At 38.9% G+C, this 25,757-nt stretch overlaps 2 protein-coding genes and 1 long non-coding RNA gene across 5 annotated transcripts; 1 reads left to right on the plus strand and 2 right to left on the minus strand.

Moving 5' to 3' along the window:
- Positions 1 to 308: 308 nt before the first annotated feature.
- usp3 (ubiquitin specific peptidase 3) lies at positions 309 to 14,061 on the minus strand. Of its 2 annotated transcripts, none has more exons than XM_085461880.1 (15): positions 13,544 to 14,061; positions 13,221 to 13,281; positions 12,585 to 12,722; positions 12,294 to 12,377; positions 10,508 to 10,589; positions 10,165 to 10,244; positions 7,105 to 7,218; positions 6,754 to 6,867; positions 6,396 to 6,545; positions 6,080 to 6,186; positions 5,747 to 5,827; positions 5,510 to 5,628; positions 5,276 to 5,389; positions 2,067 to 2,134; positions 309 to 1,487 (listed from the first exon to the last, which is right to left on the minus strand). In XM_085461880.1, the coding sequence occupies exons 1-15, from the start codon at positions 13,632 to 13,634 to the stop codon at positions 1,019 to 1,021; spliced, it is 1,872 nt and encodes a 623-aa protein (XP_085318006.1). In that variant the 5' UTR covers positions 13,635 to 14,061; the 3' UTR covers positions 309 to 1,018. The 2 variants fall into 2 exon arrangements, with proteins under 2 accessions (XP_085318006.1, XP_085318007.1); XM_085461881.1 differs by lacking the exon at positions 13,544 to 14,061 and adding an exon at positions 13,414 to 13,468.
- LOC146704620 (uncharacterized) lies at positions 12,994 to 22,270 on the plus strand. 2 transcript variants are annotated; one of them, XR_014921197.1, is made up of 3 exons: positions 12,994 to 13,244; positions 21,823 to 21,930; positions 22,068 to 22,270. It is a non-coding gene; the product is annotated as an uncharacterized LOC146704620 (long non-coding RNA). The 2 variants fall into 2 exon arrangements; XR_014921198.1 differs by lacking the exon at positions 12,994 to 13,244 and adding an exon at positions 13,584 to 13,646.
- LOC146704621 (thrombin inhibitor hemalin) lies at positions 17,055 to 20,447 on the minus strand. Its single transcript, XM_085465133.1, has 6 exons — positions 20,329 to 20,447; positions 19,191 to 19,382; positions 18,561 to 18,737; positions 18,372 to 18,416; positions 18,161 to 18,239; positions 17,055 to 18,058 (listed from the first exon to the last, which is right to left on the minus strand). Exons 1-6 carry the CDS (start codon positions 20,423 to 20,425, stop codon positions 17,974 to 17,976), a joined length of 675 nt encoding a protein of 224 aa, XP_085321259.1. The 5' UTR covers positions 20,426 to 20,447; the 3' UTR covers positions 17,055 to 17,973.
- Positions 22,271 to 25,757: the final 3,487 nt, after the last annotated feature.

The raw sequence follows: 25,757 nt of genomic DNA on the forward strand, positions 1-25,757 counted from the left end.
ATAAGCTTAAAAATAGAGGCTAGTGTAGAAACATTAGTGATGCAGTTCTTTAATTCCTCCAGAGCTGCTCGCTAGGTTAATATCCCTACTCCTGACTAATGAACAGATTTCTATACATGTTTTTCTTCAATATTCACTCCTGCAAAATCTTAACTTGGAACTTCACTTTATTAGTTTTGGTCTTACCATCTTTCCTTGTGACAGTGCAGCAACCACCACCTAACGTGAACCGTGGCGTCTTGTTTGCCTTTTACTGCAGCGGGTCGGCCGGTTGCCGTCGATGATAAAAACAGCCCAACACAAACATCTTAATAAAATGTTCTCCATTGTATTCTGTCATGTTCGTGTTGCCTGGTACACATTTGAAGAGAATTTCACTTCAGGTCCCCGTGTATGGCCATTTCAAATCAACATAAAATGTTACATGATACTCCAGCATCAGTACAGGCAAACTTTTTGAGAATGATCACTTCTTTTTACATTGGTTCTGGTCAAGAAGTTAAAACAACTTTCTAAAGCCCTAATGAGCACCAGTCAGTCAAATGCATTGCATTCTAAATCTTAAAATATCCTCTAATGACTGGAAAACAGAACTACTGGGCTCTTAAGGTGAAAAATATGACATGTGAAACTTTAAAAACAATAGAAATGCCAAATATTACACAGTGTTCTTGACAATGAATCTCTTCAGTCTAGGCTAAACATTGGACCAACTGAGGTTTTCCAAGGCTAAAGCTTCAATACGTTAAACTTTAAACGATCACCTTTGGAATCTATTGGATATGGAGAAGTCTACCTCGGTATGAGGGCACATCATCGAGAGAAAACATGCAAAAAGTCTACTAAACAAATTAAGCAGCAAGTTAAAACATGACGCTTTCAAACAAATCATAACACAAGAGTGAAAATGTGAATGTTATGTGAAAATTATAATCAAGCACGGTGACAAATGTGATTGAGGTGAAGTCGAAACAAAAGTCACGAGCTGGTCTGAGGCAGTGAAATCTCAAAGAATTATTTATTGTGCAACAGTTTGTAGAGCTTGGTGAGATTCTTCTGTTGCAGCCTTGTCTGAGGTATCTGCATCTGCTGCAGCTTTCACTGATACTGTGTCACCCTCAGCCAGTGTAGCCATGTCTTTGTTCACATCTACCTCCTCTTTCTCGCCCGCGACGTCCTCGTGTGACGATGCTGCGTCCGCAAAATCCAGATCTGTAGCTACCGTATCGGCTACGACTGTGTCCTGAGAAACTATTTCTGGAGAAACACTGTCCACAGCTGCAGCGTCCACGGCAGGCTTATTCGTGGCTGTGCTGTTTGATGCGCTTGTGTCAGAGGGCACCTGACCAGTCCTCTCTACGTAGAAGAGGATGTAGGCTTTGGCCTTCCTCACTGTATCCTCATTGGTCAGAGTCACTGTGCTGTCGTTGAAGTGGTACCAGTGACCCTCATGGCTGCCGTACGCTGTATAATGCCCCGACCCAACCCTGTGAACACAAACACACGTCATATTCTGCTGCCTGCTTTCATGCAAGAGTTCATCTATCGTTGCTGAAGCAAGAGGGGAGAATTCAGCTCGACAATATATCAGCAGTGCAACACTGCCACCTAGAGGCCAAAGACAAAAGCACTTTGATTCTGTTTGAATCTAAATGTGTTTTCAAGGACTTGCAGCCTAATGCCTTTTAGCGGCTACATAAATTTTTAAACTGCAGCTTTCACAAAGCGGATGTGATCCGGCTATACAGTAACTCAAAGCTGGCAGATAATAATGCACAGATCCATAGCCCAGTCTTGAATGCATGTTAGGATTCAGTTCCTTATTCTTCTACAACACAAAAAATACACTTGTACAAAAAAACCAAAAAAAAACAAAATATGGATCAAGCTGGCCCTTTTATCCAGAGGAAATAATTAGTCATCAAGTTAAATCAGTTATTAATTATAGCTTTGATTCATGACCTCTAAACATGGATGCTTCTTGACTAAGAAAGCTGTGTAATTACCGCATTTTACGCCATCTAACAAATCAGGAAAGCCAGACTCAACAATGTTAAACTACTCACCCAGATCCATGATGCACCACGACAGCAACAAGGTCATACAGGCAGCTCCCTGGTAATGACTTCTCTGGCTGCAAAAACAACAGAGCAAAAGGAAAATGCTGTGGAAATGCCCTTAACACCTGGAAGTGGATACAAGCCACAAACTGGCAGACAGATAATAATCAAAACAGTTTACACTCCTTCAGTTATGAGTAGAGATGTACGCGATTAATGGACTACGTGTTTAAACGCTGCTGCACTATCTAGTCCAGGGGTGGGCAATCTCAGTCCATGAGGGCTGGCGTCCCTGCAGGTTTTAGATCTCACCTTGGGTCAACACACCTGAATCACATGATTAGTTCGTTACCAGGCCTCTGGAGAACTTCAGGACATGTTGAGGAGCTAATTTAGCCATTTAAATCAGCTGTGTTGGTTCGAGGACACATCTAAAACCTGCAGGGACACCGGCCCTCGTGGACTGAGATTGCCCACCCCTGATCTAGTCAGTACCAGAATTACGAGTCAGTTAAGCCTGTTTTTCTTATTTTATTCATGTACAATAGCAGTTACTGGTTGAGCTGGGATACAGGGACACTGACCACTTCCAGTTCACCACACTTTCGATGGCAGTTGAACAGATTAAAGCAAGTAACAACCATGGTAACAAGGCTGTTTTGCAGTATTTTGATGTTTTAAAAAACAAACAAACAAAAAATAAAACAAAGCAGTTGTATATCAGCTTCGCCGGAATAAACTGGATTAGAGCCAAGCAGCCGAGGCCAGGTGTGACCACATTCTTCATGTGGAAGCTCCCAGAAAAGAAGGTCACTGCTGCTAGCACTGCTGAACTCACAGAGCCAAAACAATCTCACTCAGTGTGTGTTTGCAATGGTTTAAATTCTGTTCACTTTTTAATGTTTTCCGAGGATTTTTCTGTCGTTTTGACTAGACCAGTTTTTCCTGTTATTTAGCAAATTAGCTGCCAACATCCCGAGCTCTCACTCATTGCTTGTATTTGTGTACATGTGTTGTTTGACCTTCTGTGTGAAGAACAATGTACAAGACTATTTTTATCTGTTGACAGAGCAAAAGGAGCAGATCTGCAACTGAGCTCTTGGACTGAAAAAAAAAGTCACACAAACATTAAAGATTTATGTTTGCTAATAATTTTAAAGTACAAACCCAATTCCAAAATAATGTAAAAACAAAAAAGAAAAAAAAAAAGTTTTACTACTGTTTACGTTCAACTCCATCTTGGATTGCTAACTCAGGGTTGGTGGGCTCTACCGACTTTCCTAATGAGAAATAAAAGCTGAGTGGGCATTCCACATCAAATTCCATATGGGAACTCAAAAATCCTGAATTCTGGCTTATTCACGAATGCCCCATTAAAAGAACAGCCGGAGAAGCAATTAGCAACTTATCCAGTTAATTGGCAACAGATGATTGGGCAAAAAAAGAGCATCTTAGAGTGACAGAATTTCTCAGAAGTAGACAGAGGTTCACCAATCCACAAAAAATGGCATCTAAAAAAATGTGTAACAACTCTTTATCTGCAGTACATAATAATGAAAGGATTCACAGAATTTGGAGACAAAGGGACTAAGCTTAAAATCCATATTGGATGTGGTGATCTTCACTCAGTCAGCAATGCATTAAAAACAGACATGATTCTGTCATGGAAAACTCCATCATACAGAGAAGCAGCCATATGTGACTTTGATCAAGAAACCTTGCAGTTTTCTCTCAGCCAAAGCTCATTTAAAAGACAGACAAATCAGACAAATCGAAATTTGAAATCCTTTTTGACAGTATGGGAGTGCACGAGTGACTGGAACTTGAAATAGGCCTTGGAAAGACACCATCAACACTGAAAGGCACATATGGGTTTTAGAGCATCCAGATGACATCTTTTTCAAGGTTGGCCTTGCATATTTCAGCAAAAAAATGCTAAACTTTATATGTAACCCTGTCTCTGCTCCTTTGAGATGTGTTGCTGTATATAAAATATATAAAATTCGCTTATATATTGCCTAAAAAGGTACATTTTCTCAGTTTAAACACTGGATGTGTTTTCTATGTTCAATTATGAATCAAATATGGATTTATGAGACATTGGCATTTTACAGTGTCCCAACTACTTAGGAATTGTGGTTGTATGTTAGGAGAAGCTCTCGTATTATAACAAAAAACTGACATACTTATTGCACAGCGGTCAGAAAAGCGATTTGCTGTAGAATAGCACCCCCTGAAGCTCTGGAGCATTCAGACAAACAAGATTAATACTTGTCACAAGTACTCTGAATTCCAGACCTTACATAAAGATCTAATCAAAAGCAGTTTATGCCCAGTATAAAACTATTTGCACTCTGAAATGAAATGAAATAGACACTCCATGTCCCCGAATCAGACATAAGTGTGAATCAGCCATCACAGCATCTTGCAAAGTTGTGAACACAAGCACGGACCTCCTACGTAACCAGCTGGAGATCTATCAGAAAGTCACAAATGCAGGTGGTAACCACTGATCCAATAATGAAAAATGCATTTGCTACAGATGGTAGTTTAACAACCCAGGTCTGTGCACTACTGTTAATAATTTAGCATATTTCTTTAATACTTTATTATCAATCAGAGCACTCGTGTACATTTTAGGACACCAGCCTCATCAACCAATCACAATCAGTGTCACTGCCAACAACCACAATGTGTTTTTACCATTGTGTTGATATAAATTCTTATTTAGATAAATGTGTGTTACTTTTTTCAAATGTATTTTTTTTAAGTAACAAAACTATAATGCTTCATTACAAAAAATTCAAACTAGCATAAGTAAACTACGTTCCTGTTGTGATCTTTCCTACCACACTGACTTGGATACCAACAATTTCCACAATGGTAATTTCTGTGAACTTGTTTTTCTGTCGTAAGAGCAGAAAAATGGAAAAAGATGATCATCACTGGCTGTACAAGTGTTTACTGATACAGCACTGTGAGTTTTTAGGAGCCAGCAAAATTGTAGCAAATTTCTGCAAACATTTACTGCAGTTTTTATGAATTTTAGCTGGTGTGTTTTCTCACCGACCTACTCTGGCCTTTGTATTATCTGCCATTAAAAGCATATCTTACGGTCTCCTGATTAAACTGCAGATCAGCATTTGATCTGACTCTTAAATGTAGCTGTTGTGGAAAAACAAAGAAAATAAAAAGGCTGTGAGTGTTGGGCTCACCTCAAGTAAGTAGCCTCTCATGTCCAGACCTTTCAGTGGAAATTCTACATAGGTATCCACTTTGTTTCTCAAAAAGGCAGTCCAGTGGAACCGTTTTAGGTGCAGGCACAAAACCTATGAGTAGAAACAAAAGTGCAATTTATTTAAGAAGTAAAAGCAAACATATGTTTTTATAGTTTAATAGTAGATACAGTGAAGTGTATATTAAAATATATATATATATATAAAAAAAACCTTTGGCAGCTTCTGGATCCAAAACTTCTTGGTTGATTTCTGTCTCTTTTTACACTTATGGCAGTAATACAGCTCTGTGTCATCGAGTTCTTCCAGGTCGGTGAAGCTATGTAAGCAGTCTTAAAGAAAAACAAAAACAAATACACACAAAAAAATTGAAAAGCTCTGAAGAATTTTAGTGTCACAAACTTTGAAACTAGGCCTATAAAAGATCATTTTTGACTACAAGAAACTTACCACGTAGAGTGCATGTTGGCACTGGCTCTTGGTCCTTATTTCTCTTTTGTCTGAACTGACTGGGAATGTCCAAAGACAGATCTGAGTAAAAAACACACAAGGGGAAAAACATGACGTGTCACGCACCATCAGGCTATATCAAGTTTAACTATATAACTCTATAATAAATGGCTTTTCATTCATTTATTTGCTTTATGATGTAGAGCAACAATAAAAAGATTTGCTACAGAAACCCAAATTTATTTTTGTGTTATCTTGCCAAACACTGACACATGAACTTTGCTGTATGGGACAACAAAAGCCGCTCAGTGTGTGGTTTCGTTTATGTCTTACCAAGAAATGGATCAAACTTTCGAGATTCTGTCCCACAAATTAGGCAGTTGACTTCATTCTGAAGTATACCACCAAAAATGGATGTCACAACACTGGCGGTCCCATTTCTGTAAAGAATAAAAAAAACAAAACATGCAGTAGCTTTTACATTCAAGTTATAGTGACTTACTGCTAAATATGGTCATGCCGATAGTATATTGTTACAACTAGTCTGTGTTAACTGGAAAAAAGTAGGAAATATTAACTATATGCAAAAAAATTCAGGATCCCGCTGAGACAACAAAAGCAAAATCAGTGTATGGTTAGAAGGACTCACGTGCAGCATTTGCCATCTGTACTAGAGAGTCTGACTCCATCCTGAGGTGAGACTGGATGAGACGCGCCGTTACGGCTGTACTGTAGCTCCCTGTGGAGGTGGTCCAGTAAGTAACGCATGAATTCATGGGCATCCTGCTGCTGATAACCTCTGCACACACAAACACAGCTTTAAATTGCATTCATGCAATGACTCACAATGGTTTATTGCAGTTTTTTGAAACACAATGCACCTTTGTTAGTAGTGTGACTAAAAACGGTAACACTTCGGAACAACAACAGAATTGAAACGGAAACAGTTTCCTGCTCTGCATTAGCAGCTTAACTTATAGAAAACAGTTTTTACAATGTGGGTGTACCTGAAACTTGGCATGATTTTCCATATGGCATAAAACAAGGAGTCTGGACTGAAGGCGGTCTGGTTCCCTTGCCATAGGGAACAGAGAGTTTTCCTGAATTCCTCCACCAAAGATCTGTTCAACATAAAGAAACTTTATTTTAGACTTAACCGAAATAATTTTCTGGATTTTTAAATTATACCTGATTTTTTTCTTCTTCATTTGCCTACCCATCTTTTCCTTTTCAGCAATAACATTAGAACTGGATGCCTTACAGAACCACTCACAACTAACAATGTTGCCAATTTTACTTGCTGAAATTAACGTTAATTATTGCCCATAAATCGTCCCTCCTTCAGAAGAGGACCTTACACACTGTTGTCCCCTTGGCTGCGGGTGTGGTACATCCTTCTTCCTGCCGTCTTACCACTGCGTAGAGCCACAGCAGGCAACTCCTTGAAATAGCAGCTGAACTGCTCGATGTTGCTGTCAAAGAAACAAATTTTGCCATCAGTCGTCTCAAACGTAACATCAGCAGACAGCCGACAGGTCACGAATTAAAGGAAAGAGCAGGAGAGTGTCAAAATAAAATGCTGGACGATTAAACGCTGGGAGAACAGGTTCAAAGCACCTTCGCATTCTAAAAGTCTCTAAACCTTTAGTTGAAATAGCAATGTCCCAGTATGCCCCATGAACTGAAGCAGTGTTATCCTGAAAATATGGAAATGCTTCTAGTAAAAATACCCCAGTATAACACACCTACCAGATCACCTCACTATAGGGATCGAGGATCCAAGTTCCAAATACACTATATGCACAAACGTACTGGGTGACAACATCTGCAGGAGCTTCTGTATCTATTTGCAGATACAGTATAACAGGCTTTTGACAATTTTGCCCGTTCATCCAGAAGAGCCTTTGTGAGGTTAGACACTAATGTTTAACAAGAGGGCCTGGCTTGCAATCTAAACTCTAATTCATCCCAAAGTTATTCAATAGGGTTGAGGTCGGGCTCTGCGAGACAGTCGAGCTCCCTTCTCTAAAGGTTCCCACACAGTTGGATACATTTTTCACAAATGTTGGTAAAGGAAGAGTGCATGGATAGGTGCTTGATTTTATACAGTGGGGCAAAAAAGTATTTAGTCAGCCACCGATTGTGCAAGTTCCCCCACTTAAAATGATGACAGAGGTCAGTAATTTGCACCAGAGGTACACTTCAACTGTGAGAGACAGAATGTGAAAAAAAAATCCATGAATCCACATGGTAGGATTTGTAAAGGATTTATTCGTAAATCAGGGTGGAAAATAAGTATTTGGTCACCTCAAACAAGGAAAATCTCTGGCTCTCACAGACCTGTAACGTCTTCTGTAAGAAGCTTTTCTGTCCCCCACGCGTTACCTGTATGAATGGCACCTGTTTGAACTCATCATCTGTATAAAAGACACCTGTCCACAGCCTCAAACAGTCAGACTCCAAACTCCGCCATGGCCAAGACCAAAGAGCTTTCGAAGGACACCAGGAAAAGTATTGTAGACCTGCACCAGACTGGGAAGAGTGAATCTACAATAGGCAAGCAGCTTGGTGTGAAAAAATCAACTGTGGGAGCAATCATCAGAAAATGGAAGACATACAAGACCACTGATAATCTCCCTCGATCTGGGGCTCCACGCAAGATCTCATCCCGTGGGGTCAAAATGATCATGAGAACGGTGAGCTTTGATCCCAGAACCACACGGGGGGACCTGGTGAATGACCTGCAGAGAGCTGGGACCAAAGTAACAAAGGTCACCATCAGTAACACACTACAACGGCAGGGAATCAAATCCCGCAGTGCCAGACGTGTTCCGCTGCTGAAGCCAGTGCATGTCCAGGCCCGTCTGAAGTTTGCCAGAGAGCACATGGATGATACAGCAGAGGATTGGGAGAATGTCATGTGGTCAGATGAAACCAAAGTAGAACTTTTTGGTATAAACTCAACTCGTCGTGTTTGGAGGAAGAAGAATACTGAGTTGCATCCCAAGAACACCATACCTACTGTGAAGCATGGGGGTGGAAACATCATGCTATGGGGCTGTTTTTCTGCCAAGGGGACAGGACGACTGATCCGTGTCAAGGACAGAATGAATGGGGCCATGTATCGTGAGATTTTGAGTCAAAACCTCCTTCCATCAGTGAGAACTTTGAAGATGAAACGAGGCTGGGTCTTCCAACATGACAATGATCCAAAACACACCGCCCGGGCAACAAAGGAGTGGCTCCGTAAGAAGCATTTGAAAGTCCTGGAGTGGCCTAGCCAGTCTCCAGACCTCAACCCCATAGAAAATCTGTGGCGGGAGTTGAAAGTCCGTGTTGCTCGGCGACAGCCCCAAAACATCACTGCTCTCGAGAAGATCTGCATGGAGGAATGGGCCAAAATACCAGCTACTGTGTGTGCAAACCTGGTAAAGACCTATAGTAAACGTTTGACCTCTGTTATTGCCAACAAAGGTTATGTTACAAAGTATTGAGTTGTATTTTTGTTATTGACCAAATACTTATTTTCCACCCTGATTTACGAATAAATCCTTTACAAATCCTACCATGTGGATTCATGGATTTTTTTTTCACATTCTGTCTCTCACAGTTGAAGTGTACCTCTGGTGCAAATTACTGACCTCTGTCATCATTTTAGGTGGGGGAACTTGCACAATCGGTGGCTGACTAAATACTTTTTTGCCCCACTGTACAGCTATGTTAAAGGGTCTGAATTCACTGATTAAGAGGTGTGGCTCAAAGTTACATATAATATATGTACATGCTTTCAAACAAAGTTAACTTCATATTTGAAGGGATGATGCTGGAACCTAACATACATCCAACCTTTGGACTTTTAAAGCAAGAGTAAGTGTGGAAAACCTGAAAAAAAACATGCTGTGGTCCACACAAGGTTTTAACCTTTGTTTTCATGTTTGTTGGCAACCATGAATGAAAAAAACTACAGCTGAAACTGTCTTAATACATCTAATTATTTATTCACTGACTTTAAAGAGGCAGCAGAAGTTGCCAGGTGATGACAACCTGACAAAATAAAATTCAAAGCAACAAATTTGCTTATTCGTGACATTTTTTAGATGTTCAAATTACTAATCAATATATTGAAAATGAAAAAAAGAAAAAAGATATTTTGCAAGAATACTAGCTTCGTTGTCTGTAAATGTGGAACCCCACTGCTCTAATCCTTTAGCATTGTGACTAAATGTGTATTATCAGGGAAACCTGGCCTTTGACTGTGTCTTGTTTCCAAGCAGCCTCTGTAATCCCCCTAACTGTGCCCCAGACTATATTAATAAAGGATGACTGCTCGTGGGGCCCTGGCTCTACAGGGGCAGAGCCACTGAATTGTGCCACAGACTCGGTTCATCACCCACATACCTCGTCCTCAGTGCACTTACCTGAGGGACTGCAGAATGGCATTCATGAAGCATGTGTTTCCAAGGTTGCGCAGGCCTGTAGCACATAGAGCCACGCCATCCTGAGAGAGACGAGTATATGTGCATGTTTAAAGCCATATGGAAAAATTCTGCTGTAAGCTAACATTTAAAGTCAGTTGGCGTACAGCTCTATAAAGACGCTGTGACTCATTTAATTGAAGCCCTGCACCACAGTGTAAAAAATAGTCTTGCAAAAGTTTTAAGAGTGGTGCAGTCTTTTGTGCTGGGAGTGTGATTCTAAAGTAGCTGCTATCTTTACTTCTTTTTTCAAGGCAGCAAACATTTGCCTTGAACTATTACTTACACTGTCTTTTAACAGCTTGCCATCTCCTGCTGGGCTGTCCTGAAGTTTCCTTTTCCTCTGTCGCTCACCCATTAGTGCTGAACTGTAAGCAGAAAAGATTACTTGCGTCACCTGGATAAAGCAGATTACTTTGGTGCATGTCTTAACTTGCCTAGCATACTCTTAGAGTAGGGCTGCAGGTATCAATTATTTTAGTAATCAAGTAATCTATCGATACTGAAATATTTTTAAGTTGAACTGTTTTACAAAATTTCTAATGAAAAAACAAACTAAACTCTCTGATTGTTCAAACATGCCATACTGAATTACATTTTTAACTAAACATTTTGTTTAATGCAGAACTATAGAAATAATCTCAAGTAGAGTCAAAGGTCAAACTTGAATAAAACAAGATGTATATGCAAACTTGTCCAAAATAAAGACAATGTTGGATAATACCTCCCACCCACTGCATGACATGCTGGTCAGTCACAGGAGCACCAGAGTACCAAAAAGCACCACTGAATGACACAGGAAATCATTCCTGCCTGTGGCCATCTCCCTGTACAACTCATCCACTTAACACACTGTATACTGCAATAGCTACACCCTTTTTGCACATGCTCTCCTCTTATTCAGCTATTTATCAATAGTGACTTATATGCATACAAGTCATGTATATATTGTGTCTATTTCTTACTTAGTGTATTGTCTTTGTTACCGTTTATACTGGAGCACTGTAACCAAAATAATTTCCCCTAGAGATCAATAAAGTATTCTGATTCTAAAACTAAACTAAGGCATAAAAACTTACCTTTACTTATTTTGGAAGGCTCTTCCTATGTTGATGTTTTAGTGTTGTCGAAACAGACGTTTTGTAGACATTAATTAATACTGATAATAATTCAGTGTCCAGCTTAACAACCACCAAGACAATGACTCAGAATGTACTGGCCCATGTACATTTTTCATTGTATTGTTTAAAAAAAGCTATTTAATTAATACAATATTTTATATTACTTCAATTTCAATCTGAACAGTGTTACAAAAGCCTTGAAATTATTATAGTTTACTACACTCCATCCCCCCTTTAGACTCATCCCTGTTTGCTGCAGGTTTCACTTCAATGTAAAAACAGCCTTCAGTAAGCTGTATAATTTAAACATGGTGTTAGACTAAGTTAACAGTTCATCTGCAGATTTTAATACAACTTCTGGAGGTTTACTGCAGATTTTTGCGCGGTGTAAAACAAATGGCGGTGGATGGAGCAGCTACAAAGTTTGTCTGAGTTTGTTGATCAGGTGCTTTGATGACGACCTCCTGCTAGCTGTTTCCCAGTAAGGATTTTATTGGTGATCACTGTTCCTATGATCACTGTTCCTGTGTTTTCTTTCACTCAGTCAGAGCTCAGCGTGGCTCCACCTCTGTATACAAACTCCAGCTACGCGTTTAATTATGTCGGCATCATCATCACTGCTGCTGTTGTGTTTTTGTTCAAAACTGGGAGCTGTGTGGGCTTAATGTTGTCAAACTTTTTATTCACATGCTGGTCCTTAATATGTTTGAATTTCTGTTTTTCGTGACAAATGCAGGTGAAAAACTCGTATTTATATCATTTAACACAATGGTGTGTGTGTGTGTTAAATGAACCATTGAAGCAAAGAATTTGCATTGACAATTTTTTATAATCGAACTACTCGATGAATCATTGCAGCCCTACTCTTGAGATATCAAAAAAAGTTGTCCTTTTTAAACAGTAAAAGGCAACCATGACAGTAAAATGAGGAACATATTGTTTAATACTTACTTTTCTAAACTCTGAAGATGTTCCCGCAACTTCTGCACTTGCCCAAGTTTGGTGTCGTTCACAACAAATTCATCACATCTGTAACTATTAAATACACATTAACAACAAAATATTATTATTACAAATATACTAATATTGTTACATCTTTCTCCGGTAGCATAGAAATGTGGAAGAAATTATTACAATCGATACAGATTTTAATAAAGTTGGATCATTTTATTTTTTTAAATGACAACACAATCCTCTGACTGGTAAGAGATGAGTCAGACTGTAGTCAGAGAGAACACTTACCAAAACACACTGTAGCTGCTGCAGTCCATGCAAACAGAATGATGGATTTTCTCTTTTTCATGTTTCTCACCCTTCCTTTGACTAACACAAAGGACTTGATTCTCTTCAAAGTGTTTCTTTGCATGCCCATTGACATATCTATGAGGAAAGAGACAGCTTTATAAACACACATCTGGAATTTCCTTGAAATGACTCAATAGTTATGCTCAAAAATGTATTTATTTTTAGTTAAAAGGTTTTACGCAATTACACAAGGGGAATGTTTTAAAATCAGAAGTGTTTTTTCCCGTCCCAGAAGTTTAACAAGTGTCTGTTGTGTTATAAAGCTTACAAATGTGAATTGAATTCTGGAAACACATTTTTTGTTTAAAAAAAAAAAAGGTTTGGCAGAATATTTTTTTACGTTTTATTAAACAGAATAAGCACAGGCTAGGGCCAGTAGGATCGATCATATTAAAATCACAACTGAGGGTTTTTCACAGTCATCTCAGTGACCACCGGCTGCAGTCTACACCGCTTTATTTAGTGTGTCCTTAAGTGACTGAATGATTGAAGTTGTTTGTCCCAAAGTCAATAGCTTCCTTAATAAAATTACTAAGAGGGCGGTTTAGCGGACAAAACAAAACCAAAACTCACCGTCCACAATGAACCATCAGACAGGTAAGGCAAATCCATGGACTTTTATTAGACCTGCAAACTGAACATAAAAGATGACTCCGTTTAATGAACTCGCATATGTAAATGAATAATTCTCTCAACAGCCATAAAGATATGGCGAATTGTGATTTGCCCTTGCGATATCTGCTGTTGACTCGTGGCTAGTGCTTACCTAGCAGACAGAAATATGGCAGTCTGCTCACAAGTTGGCATCCAAAAATACTGCGCACCGAGCTACGCTTATGTACAACGAAATTAATTTTACTGAAGTAAAATGAAAGACAGAAAAACGCTCCTCTTACCGTTGCAACACCAGGAGGACGGAGTACCGTTAGGGAACCTGGAAGAATCAAAGGCACCGCTTATGTTTGAGCTCAGATGAGGGCACTCCATCAGCTCACGATTGTGAGTGAACCGACTTTATAACCAGCACTAACACACCAACGGTACCGGGACCCGGGAAGCTAACAATAGTTAGCCAATTAACCTAAAACTAGCTAGCTAACGTTAGCAGATCTACTACTTCTGGTGGCGAACGCACGTTTTCCTGCTTTTGCTTACGCCGACGCGTTATGCAGCTATTGTATAGCTTCCATAATTTCACATTAAAACTGTTTACATAAATAAAAAGAGCCGCTGCTTCCACCCGCACATACTGTAAGATGAAATCGTAACCTTATCCTTGGTGTTAAGAGGTACCAGATAACTGCTGGCGCTTTCCACAAACAAATGGAAATAACTTGAGGAAGTGACGTACTGTCTGCCGGCTCACACACACACACAGACAAAGATTAAAAACTTAACCAGAGAATTTTTCCCACCACTTCCGTTTTCGTCCCCCCCTTTTAACTGCTGCTTAAAGCTGGCCAAAGCCACGTTGTAAATCGACCTTACTCTGGGACAGCAGCTCTTTCTGTCATGTTTACTGATATTTTGCTGCTCCAGTTTTTAACAAAACAGCAGCTATTTTCATTTTGAGATTGCATGTAAACGCATAAGTAGCTTATAACACTAGTAGAGGTTATGTTCTTAGTAGTTACACAAATATTAACATCAATTTTTGCCACGTCCTCTATAACGTTTTGTTTTGTTATGTTTTTCGTCGCAGGTCATTAGTAAGTTTCCCTTGTTTAAACCTCGGTCGCCAACACGCATGCGAGCTTATGATGACGTCTATTTTCGTGTTTCGGCATCGTGTGCTGTCCTGTAGGTGACAAAGGGGACTTTAACGTTTAAAAACTTTAACAGTGTCACCACGTAACTCTGCAATTAATCGCTGGGATTTGAGTTGTAGTAAATCTGAGGATAGAGATTGTTTGCCAAATTATTAGGGAAATGTAATAATTTGTTTCTTGGGCCTCACGACCACTTTACATCAATTTTGTAAAACGCGACGATACAAGATTATCAATATTTAAGATTTTTTTTATGTGGATATCATTCTGGTCAACTGGGATGTTGATGAAAAATTACTATTATTCAATCATACCTAAAAAATTACTTAATGATTTTGTTACCATTTAATAACCGAGTAAACGTGGACAGATGCTACTTCTACCTGTAAAGCTTCATGGTCTGTTAAAATTACATATCACTGATTAAGTAACCTATGAAAAAAGTGAACTTTTACCATTAACAACTAACAGATGAACCTATTACACAGTGTCTTTAAATGTAGAAAGTAGTCAGTAACTAGGGCCTTAATCCACTGACCACATTAGCTGAAACTGCAACATGTGCCTTTTGAATATTGGAGAATAGTTTCTAATATAATCTACACATAGCTAAAATTTATTTAGCATATTTAGGACTATGCTCCACATGAATACATTATAAAGTGAAATAACAAAGAAAAACTAGATCTTGACACTGGTCCCCTTTGCAGAAGGTGTCAAGTAATAAGCAGTAATGCAGGGTTCATCTTTCTTCACCTTTAAAGGTCCCAACGCATTCACCCCATTATTAAAAGTTATCATGCACTCACTTCTAGATTATTAGTTACACATTTCTAGTACCAGGTTGGACCCCGTTTTGGCTTCAGTGCTTCCTTAATCCCTTTTTGGCATAGATTGAACATTCATCACAGATTCTGGTCCATTGACAGATCCATGCTTTGGGGCTGTTTACCCCAAATTCTGACTCTGCCCTCCAAATTTTACAGCAGAAGTTTCATCAAACAAAGCAACATTTTTCCAACTTTTCTGTTGTCCCAGTTTTTTAATGAAGTCTCTCTTTCCCACCTTTAGCTGTCAGCAGTGGCACTTGATGTCGTCTGCAGCCGTAGTACATCTGCTTCAATGTTCGACATTCAGAGATGCGCTTGTAGATATCTCAGTTGTAACGACTAAGATCTGAGTTACTGTTGCTTTCCTATCTGCTCGAAGCAGCCTGACCATTTTCCTCTGACATCAGCAAGGCATTTTCACTCTGAGAACTGCCACTGTATAAATTTTCTTTTTCAGGCCATCCTCTGTAAACCCTAGAGATGGTCTGTGGGAAAATTCCAGTAGATCCGTAGTTTCTGAAATACTCAGAGCAGTCTGTCTTGCACCAACAACCATGCCACATTCAAAGTTGCTTAAATCACATTGTTTCCCCTTCTGACACTTGGTTTGAACTTCAGCAGGACATCTTGACCATGCATGTGATTCTCTTATTAGAGGTTTGCTTTAAGAAGCAGATTTCATTTATTTATTTATAAAGCACATTTAATGACAACACAGAGTTGACCAAAAAAAAAAGAAGTAATAATTAAGCAGTGACATTAACATCAACAACAGGTAAGAAAATTAAAAGAAAATTAGGATAAAAAGAATTGGTAACTCTCATGTAGTATCGAAAGCCAAAGTGAAAAAATATGTTTTAAGATGGGATTTTTAAAAAGTGACAGTTGAGGCCTTTCTAATGTGGAGAGGTAGATCGTTCTACATATTCGGCGCCACAACCACAAGCGCCCGATCCCCTCTATGAACCATCCTAGACTTGTGTAAGGTAAGATGTAAATGATCACTTGATCGAAGGGCTCTAGAGGGCGTACAAAGCTCTAAAAGGTCAGACAAATAGTTTGGTGCGTGGCCATTTAGCGCTTTATAAGTCAAAAGTAAGATTTTACATTTAATTCTAAAAGTCACTGAAAGCCAATGAAGGGAAGCAATCACCGGAGTAATATGTTGGTGTCTCTTCACACGAGTCAAAAGGCGGGCGGTCAGATGAATAGTAATTTTCACCTTTATTCTCACCCTAATAAAGTAGTGGTCTCACATGTTGTTTACTGATTTTTTTTAAAAATGAGCTCCTGCTGCCCACATAGCTTTCTGAAAGTGTGCTGTATTTTTTCTACCATAGTCATGGAAATGAAGCAAAAGAATGTTGATTATCTACCCTAACCCCTGATTCTGTGAGAGTAGTGTAGCTCTCTCCTAGATGGTAAGAAAACACCAAAGTCCATTTGTACACATTACAGCCAGCATCAGGCCCAGAGCAGATACTGTATGTGTGTACTTGCATAATTCCCACATGGAAGTCAGGAAATACCAATGAATGAAAAAGATTTAAGATTGCAATGCAATATTGCGAAATCTGTGATTACCTCTCTGCAGATTACAAATAGTTCTATCCTGTTTGCCCAAAGCTAATTGTAAAATTAGCCACATGGAGGTGCAGATGACGAGATTGGACAAGGACCCATGTTTTTTTGTTTTTTTTTTAAAGAAAAGTCACCTTCTGCAGCATGGGACATTCTAGCCAATAATGCAGCTGCATATATCCCAGCTGTATTTCTGGAATTAACAGTGAAAAAAATTAACATCCAAATAAAAGAAACAGCATCTTTTATTGAACCAATCAGACAATGTTACAGTTGAATTTGATCACTTTTCAACTTTGCTCCAACTCAAACAGTACAAAAGCACCTTAAGAAGAACACCCTGTAAAGTAAAACAACGCTCAGGATATTTCCAGTCTTTTTGAACATTTATCCCTCCTCACTAACAAAAAATAGAAAAAGACATTAAGATCAATTTCTACCAGCACATTTATTAAAATCAAACATTCCATGTTCTGTGAATACTTTTTATACCCTGAATACAATACAAAATAAAGCAATACTAAATGAAGAATATGAAGATGTGAGAAGATAGGAAGGAATGCGTTTTTTATATTTAGATCATTACTGCCTGTGCAAGAGTTACGAATGCTGAGTAAGAAAACATAATCACAGAGAGTGCGTAAGACATCATTGTACAAAAAACAGTTCTAAATATACGTGCTGGGCTTCGAATTGGCACGTGCATTCAGACCTCAGACGTTTTTTCATCAAATCCCCAGGTGTCGATGCAGTTTTGGAAACAGTGAAATATTATGAGCTCAAACTACTAACAGCCTTTCAAGCAACAAACGAATGTGAACTTGTTTCCTGTCTCCTGCCTATGTTTGAATGCTTGTGTAAAACACTGCCTGGGTTCTAATGACCCCAAATTATTGATGCAAGTCTTTCAGGGTTTTTTTTTTTTTGATTATTTAACTATTGCTACTATTACAACAATCTATTTTCTATTCATTTAACAATGACTAATTCTATTGATCAAAGCTTAAAAAATAATTAAGAGATAGAAATGAAATAAAACACAATATTTCAATAATGTAATGACTGTTATAAGGAAATCAAAACTAGTGGACGGATTATTGCCCAAAACCAAGCTGGTAAAATCTAAATGTTGCTCTTTGAAGTTTTCTATGACATTTCAATGTCTCTCTCTGCCTGAAGAGGCGCATCAGCCTGGGGCTCTTTACTTTTCCCAGCACCCTTCTTCTTTTTCCTACAGGAAGTAAAACGAGTATTAAAGTAATTGTAGAAAAATTGCCATTACCAGTGGGGAATGATCTTTCTTTTCGTTTAAGGCAAACAAAATTGTTCTTACTTTGACTTAAGCGTTAGGAAAACCACCGTTCCGATGATAGCAACGACGATGAGTGCAAGCAAAACTCCACAGATGATCGCTGTTTAACAATAAGGTTTGTGTAAATGGATATGGTGCTAAGTAAAAAGCTAGTGAGAAGTTGACTCATAATAGTTAAAACAATCTGTTTTTCTCACATTATGTCCTTTAAGGTTAAAGTGTGTCTACTGACCAATTGGAGTGTCTGGCTCATCCTCCTCTGCCTCATTACCATCATCTTCAAACAAAAAACAAACAAAAAACATGTTATCGTACTGCGTGTTTTTTTTAAAATTAACACTGACTCATTAATTAATATTCAATAACATATTGATATATTAACATGTAACAGTGACAGTAAAAGAGAGATGTGTGTGCTCACTATGGATGCCAGCACAGGTGGAGTTGCAGCTGATAAAGTCAAAAAATCTGTTTCCATTTCCGAGGCATCCGGTCCAAAGGAATCTTTTGCATTTGTCATAAACAGAGTCATAGTAGTACCTCAGATATTTTCCATTGCATGTACCTTCCACCTTTTTAAAGTGGCAAGCTTTCCTAGCTGTGGGGAGAAAACATCATCGTCACTGATCACTGAGAGTATCCATAACAATGGCTGCTAATTAACTGATTGATTAATTATAACTGTAAGGCAAATCACCCGAGTCATTTACTTATTTTTAGGAAGATGTGCTCTTTCACCACTTGGTGGCGCATTGCAAATACTCAATAGCCCCTGTCCTTCCTACAGCTGCTTAGGACTTAAAGAAATTGCATGTGGACAAAACTGTTAAAAAAGGTTTTTGTGCTGATAATATGCGACACAATGATCATTTTTCTTTTTTCTTCTGTCAGTTTCTCTCTCAGTCAGTTACACTGAAGGAGTTGTCTGGCCTAGGCCAGGGCTAGTTTATGTTCCCAAGTTCTTCAGAAGATGTTTTGTGTGTGTTTGGATTGGATTTTGCATATTAAGTTGTAAGTGGTTAGAAAACGATTTATTCAAAATGATTCTTACCATCCATAGGGTAGACATCTTCTGCATTGACTGAACAGTTTCTCAAGCACTCTCTTTCAGTTTGGAAACGGTTAGCATTTCCTCCTTTACCGTTGTACAGGAAAGGGCTGCACTGATCTTTGCTGACATCATAATACACAGCAAAGTTGAAGCTTGTTCCCTGACCCGCATCAGCAGGTAGTCGACAGAATTCTGTTGGATGAGAAAGAACATAATGTAAGAAACATTTTATATGCAAAAAAAAATTTGAGTGGATGTTTTGGTTTTCAAATAATACACATAATATAGTATACTCTAAAATATAATGTTCAAACAGAAATGTAGCTAATGTTTAACTAACCTCATCAGCAGAGACCAACTCCCTGTTTTTATGATGGCAATAAAAAGTATCATTTATGGCACATTTTCAGCTCTCCCGCCCTTCATAGGTTTCACAGTAAGGAAGTGGTTTCAAACTTTTTATAAACATAGTTAAACTTTAATTCAATTAAATATCCATTAATTTAACCTGCTATTACCTTTCCTATTCTATTACTCTGTGGTGCAGTGAGATGAAGTTGTGCGTTAGTGTCGTTTTAGCTCAGCATGTCCATAACGGTCAGGCTCAGACAAACACGATCTCAGTGCTTTGTGCAGTCGTGAAGAATATGTAAATAACATTTACAGTATGGTAAACAGCCAGAGTGAAAACAGTCATTGTTGGCATCAGTTGGAAGTCGCTACATGACTTATGTCTCGTTAGACTTGCAAAATAAATATAAACATTTTTTTTCCTATTGAACTGATTAAAATAGGTCTAAGCAACACTCTATGTGATTCCACACACTGCACCAGTGCGTGGTGCAGTTCATCCACTCATCTCAGAAAAACTGATAACAGAATCGCCATGTTGGGCTGAAAGGACTGAAGGTGAAGCTTATCTATTTGATTCAGTTTTGGTCACCAATCATGTACATATTAAAAAACTAAACAAAAAAAAACAGCAACACAAGTCTCCAGTCTTTGTGATTTTTCACTAAAGATGAGCTCAGTGAGCTGAAAGCCTGGTTGATAATGAAAAGTAAACCTCACGTATAAAAAAGCGCTCGGCTATTCTTTTTGTTTAGCAAGTTAAAGAAGAAAAAAAAGTTTTATATACCTGGAATGTTGGAATAGCCGATTTGGAAGGCTGAGAACACAATCCCCAACACCAGAAGGCCCGTCATCGTGCTGCTTGCCTTTGTGCTGTCTTTCATGGAGTGAGAGAAGGTTATAAACTACAGTGGGAGTGGGTGGTCATAACTGACCTTTGGACCAGAGTTTCTCTAATGGGGACACCTTTAATCGAAACAAAGGGTAGTCATAGTGCTTTATTACATTTACTGTATAGAAGAAGTTAAAAACAGTTATTGCCACTCCTATTTTGTGTTATTGTGATCGCGTACAACACAGCAGAAACATACACATATACACTCACCGACCCTTTTTCAGGTACAGCTGTTCATGCTTGCTAACAGAAGTATCGCATTGCTGTAACTTCATGGATTTGGATATGAAGATATGGTCAAGATGACCTTCTGAATTTCAAACTGAGCATCCAAAAGTATAAGAAAGGCTCAAAGCTTCAAGAAACCAGTTTTTATATATATTGTTACAACCTGACTCAAAGGCAACATAAATATGGAGACCAACACCAGAGTTTCATAAATAAGAGGTTTTATTTGAAATTACATAATAAATAAATTAGCTAAAATAGCTGCCTGAGCTCTCCAAAGTCAGCCAGAGTCAGTTTATCCAAACCTCACTATGTGCAGTCTATTAGCAATTCATCCCAAGCAACACCGGAAGACCCTGCACTGCCACTGCAACGAGATTAGAGACTGCAGAGGGGTGAAAGCATATCTATAAAAACTGGTTTCTTGAACATTTTTTTTTTATTTCAGACTTTGGGTTAAAAAGAAAAATATATTTGTCAATATAACTTGAAACAGCAAACTATAGAGATAGATGGGTCCCTTTTAATCACAAAGTAAAAATGCTGTTTGTGGAGGTAAATAGGTCCCATTTTGTTAAAGAAGAGGTTTAGAGCAGCTGTCCCCAAAACATGGGCCATGGACTGCTACCTGTCTGTGAGTTATTTGGTACTGGGCCGCGAGAGTCGAGGCTCAGGTGTGAAATTTATGGTTTTCAGGGTTTTATCGTTTTTTATTGTTAATTTTCTAAATCATTTTTATCATTAACTTGGTTTCCCTGGGTATTTTCCCATGTGTTATTAATAAATCTTCTTTCTTTTTTTTGGTACTTGTACTGGTTTTATTTTGTTGTAATTATCTGCGACACCTTAAAGGCCGGTCCATGAAAATATTGTTGGACACAAACTAGTCCGTGGCGCAAAAAAGGTTGGGGACCGCTGGTTTAGAGTAGTCACTGTTTCCATATATTATTGTCCATATTTTGTCTTCATTAAGTCATGTTACATATTCAAATACATAAAAGTGTATGGAACTGTGTTTCTTTTGTGGAGGACGAGGAGACCCAATTCGCACAGCTATCTCCAAAGAGTTTGTTGAAGCGCTCACTCACTAAATGAAGGATGAGTTAACTCACACGATGAACTGTCATCTTTCAAAAGCGTCGTTTCCTTTTTACTCAGGATCAATAATTGCCTGAGGGAAAAGGGAGATTGAAAAGAGGGATGCTATAGAAGAGTACATCTGTGAGTCTCTGGCAGCAGCCATCATCCATCCGTCCTCTTTCTTTGGTAGGTGCAGGATTTTTCTTTGTGGCAAAAAGGATAAGACTCTTCGACCATGCATTGAGTACCATGGCGTGAATGAAATTACAGTAAAGAATAAATACCCTCTTCCGATCATTAACTCTGCCTTTGAACCATTTCAGGGGGCCACTATTTTCACCAAACTCGATCTCTGCATTTGGAGGGCGACAAATGGAAAACAGCTTTCAACGCTCCTTTAGGCCACACAGTAATCCCTTTTGGACTCACTAACTACCTGCCATTTTTCAAGCTCTAGTAAACGATATACTAGGGAAATTTTGTAAATGTTTTCATCTTTGTTTATCTGGATGATATTAAAATTTTTTCCAAGTCTCCCCAAAAGTTGATTCTGTTCATCTGGACATAGCTTTTTCAGTGGGAGAAATATTTCGTCACTCATCCAAGTGACTTCTTCAGTGAACATTGAAAAGTGAACATTGGCATGCTCGAAGGAGTGACCTTTGTCCTTTAGATGCAGATGGACGGTGTTGGGGACTAACGGAATACATGTACCGCCGTTACGTATTTAAAATACAAAATATGAGTATAATAGATACAAAATATGTATTCCGTTACAGTTACCGTTTAAAAAGGTGGTATTCAGAATACAGTTACTTTGTTGAAATGAATGGATTACACAGCAGTATTTTCCTGTGCCCTCTGTATTTTTAACAAAACACGCATTAAGAGGCTCTAATGCCTGTGTCTCAATCTCGCGGGCCATGTCACCCCTACTTGCATAATGACGTGAAGAAATTTTTTTTTAAATTATTCACAAAAATGATTTAATATGAAGGCAATAGGCAGAGTGTTACAGGCATAGCCCTAAAGAATGTAGCGTCATGGGCAGTGTAGTCCGTGGTGCAGGGAGAATGGACTGCCATACCTGTTATGTGTCTGTAAACGCAAGGGAAGGAGAAAAATAGTCGAAAAATACGAGTTGTCACCGAGCAGAAACGGGAGCTGGAAGCATGTAAATACAATAACCACTGCAGCCAGAAAGAGTGCCTGACGAGCCAAGTTGTAAGTAAGCTATTAAGACTCGACCGTGTTCGTGTTTTCCTCCGAAACAATAAGCTCCGTTGGAGCAGCCTTTCAACGCCTCTCTCTGTCCCTCGCTAGCAAAGTTAACCCAGACAACAAAGTAAAGCTAGTTTTCGGCTACAAGCCCAACACGGAACCCGACGTATTAGCCAGAGGCCCCTTTACGGATTTATGCCTTTACGGTTTGGAGCCGCAGACCTGTTTCATATATGCGCGGAATAGTTTTCTATACGAGATCACTGCAAAAAGTGCCTTACCTAATGTCCACCCTACTGTTACTTATTTTATATTAAGATTTAAAAATCTAGTTGGTATTCCTATGGTTAATAACCAGCAATAGTACATTTGTGTAGTTGTAAAAAGCATAATAATATATTAAGTAATCCAAAGTATTCAGAATACGTTACTCTCATTGAGTAATGTAACGGAATACGTTACAAAATACATTTTTGGGCATGTATTCTGTAATCTGTAGAGGAATACATTTTAAAAGTAACGTTCACTGCAGATAGTTTGAAAGAGGAGTGAAAGAAGCCATCTATGTCCACCTTGAACGACCATCTTTGAACAGAGGCGGTGGCTTACGACACCAACTGTCTGCCATCTACAATCCAGTTTTGAGATCCCTTCCCAGACGCTTTAACGCCCACTCACATCCTGGGCCTTCTGACCTCAGGAAATCACGTGATAGGGTGGGGCTCGGTTTCACAATGAGGTCACCTGAAACCTTGGCTAATTGTGACCTACACCCGTGGTGACACCTTGGCTCGTGTGATTAGGTAGAGGATCATTAGGGGGTCAATTGTTCCTCTGGAGGGGACACTCCTATAGGGCAAAAATCTGGGACTCTCCACCATTTGACCTTAGAACTGAAGAAGCTTCTCAGACGAGAGGTGGGACGTCTTCAAGCTACTTAAAGTCCAGACGCTTTTCTTTCCAAACTCCTTAGACTATGATGACCTGGATGACTGAGAACCTTCACAGACATATGTAAATACCATTTCCAAGGGATTAAATGTGCAGTAAATACCAATGGTCAAAATGGAAGACAGTCATTATTCACTTGCAAGTCATAATATGAACATGAAGTCAGTAAAAACCAATTATAACCAAAATAACAATTTCAGGAGTTCAGACGCAAGCTTAAACATAACCCTGACAGAAAACAACGAGAAGACATCAAGCTATGTGCTAATAACCTGGCCCGTTATGAAAAGTAAAATGAAAAACTTTTTATGTACCTAGAATGTCTTAATGTCAGATTTTGAAAGCTGAAAAGACAAACCTCCAAAACAGAAGGTGCTTCATCTTGCTCCTTGTCTTTGCGATATCTATCTATCTATCTATCTATCTATCTATCTATCTATCTATCTATCTATCTATCTATCTATCTATCTATCTATCTATCTATCTATCTATCTATCTATCTATCTATCTATCTATCTATCTATCTATCTATCTATCTATCTAAGTGAGAGTGGGTGATCAGTATTGACCTTCTATAGCACAGTGACATCTTCCAAAGGTAATGGCAGAGCTATAGCTTTATTACCTTTATTGTATAAAGTGGGTGTTTATATATGATAATCTTTGATGTAAGGTGTGATGGGGCGTGGTCTGCGGTGCCACTGCAGGAGCGATGGACCCACCTGCATGGCATCTGCAATCATGCCTCGCCGGCTTGAAAATCTGCACTGGGTCCTGAGGGTTGCGTTGTTGTTGATGTGAGTCGGGCTGTGAGCTGGAAGGCTGCAGCCGACTGAGTGTGTTTGTAGCAGCCACCGGAGTTAATAAAAGATGCTGTAAAACATGTTCATAAAAACGTCATCGTGTCTGCTGTGGTATGTTTACCGAAGGCTTTAAAAAGAAGGTCATCCAACTATTTTCCTCTTCTTATGCAATTCAGGGTCGTGGGGGGAGCTAGAGGCTATGCTATCTGTCATAAGGTGAGAGAAAGGCAACACCCTGAGTAGGTCGCCAGTCCATGGCAGGGCTAACGCATAGAGACAAATTCCATTCATTTTTACATTTGCACCTAGAGTCAATTTAGAATGACCAATTAACCTAAAACCCATGCATATCTTTGAAATGGGGGAGGAATTCAGAGTAGCCAGAGAGAGCTGACAGACATGGGGAGAACATGCAAACACCACACAGAAGAGCACAAGACGGGATTCAAATCCAGGACCTTCTTTCTTTGAAGTAACCGCTGCATTAACCAAAAGAAAATCATATCTGGATTATCTTGAAACAGCAATTTATAGAGATAGATATTCTTTAATCAGGAAATAAGAATGGCGCTGGTGATAGCAGACAGGAGGTGGTTGAGAGTAGCCACTGTAAGCGTCATGGCAACCTTTGTGCTGCCCTCTCATTTAAGCCAGATTGCATTTTGATGCTGTCACATTACTCACACCTGTTTAAAGAAAACAAATGCATGATGATGATGAGTATGAATACCCCATATCTAGTATTTGTAATAAATTAGAAAATCTCCTGTCTCAGGTGATGCTGAAAAACTAGTTCATGCATTTATTGCTTCTAGGCTAGACTCCTAAAAACTTTAAAGGCCTTTAGCTGACCTGAAATGCTGCAACAAGACTAAAGGGTGGAAATAGAGAGCACATATTTCTCCTATATTGGCTTCTTTTCATTACTTCCCTGTCAAATCCAGAATCCTTCTCACCACTTACAAGGTCTTAAATAATCAGGCTCCATCTTCTCTTAAAAACCTCACAGTAACATCCCAAAAAGAGTACTGCAGATTT

This window comes from Copadichromis virginalis, linkage group LG7, assembly GCF_057382275.1.
Source record: "Copadichromis virginalis isolate Kocher_CV1m ecotype Utaka linkage group LG7, C_Virginalis_male_GT1.1, whole genome shotgun sequence".
Taxonomy (NCBI): domain Eukaryota; kingdom Metazoa; phylum Chordata; class Actinopteri; order Cichliformes; family Cichlidae; genus Copadichromis; species Copadichromis virginalis.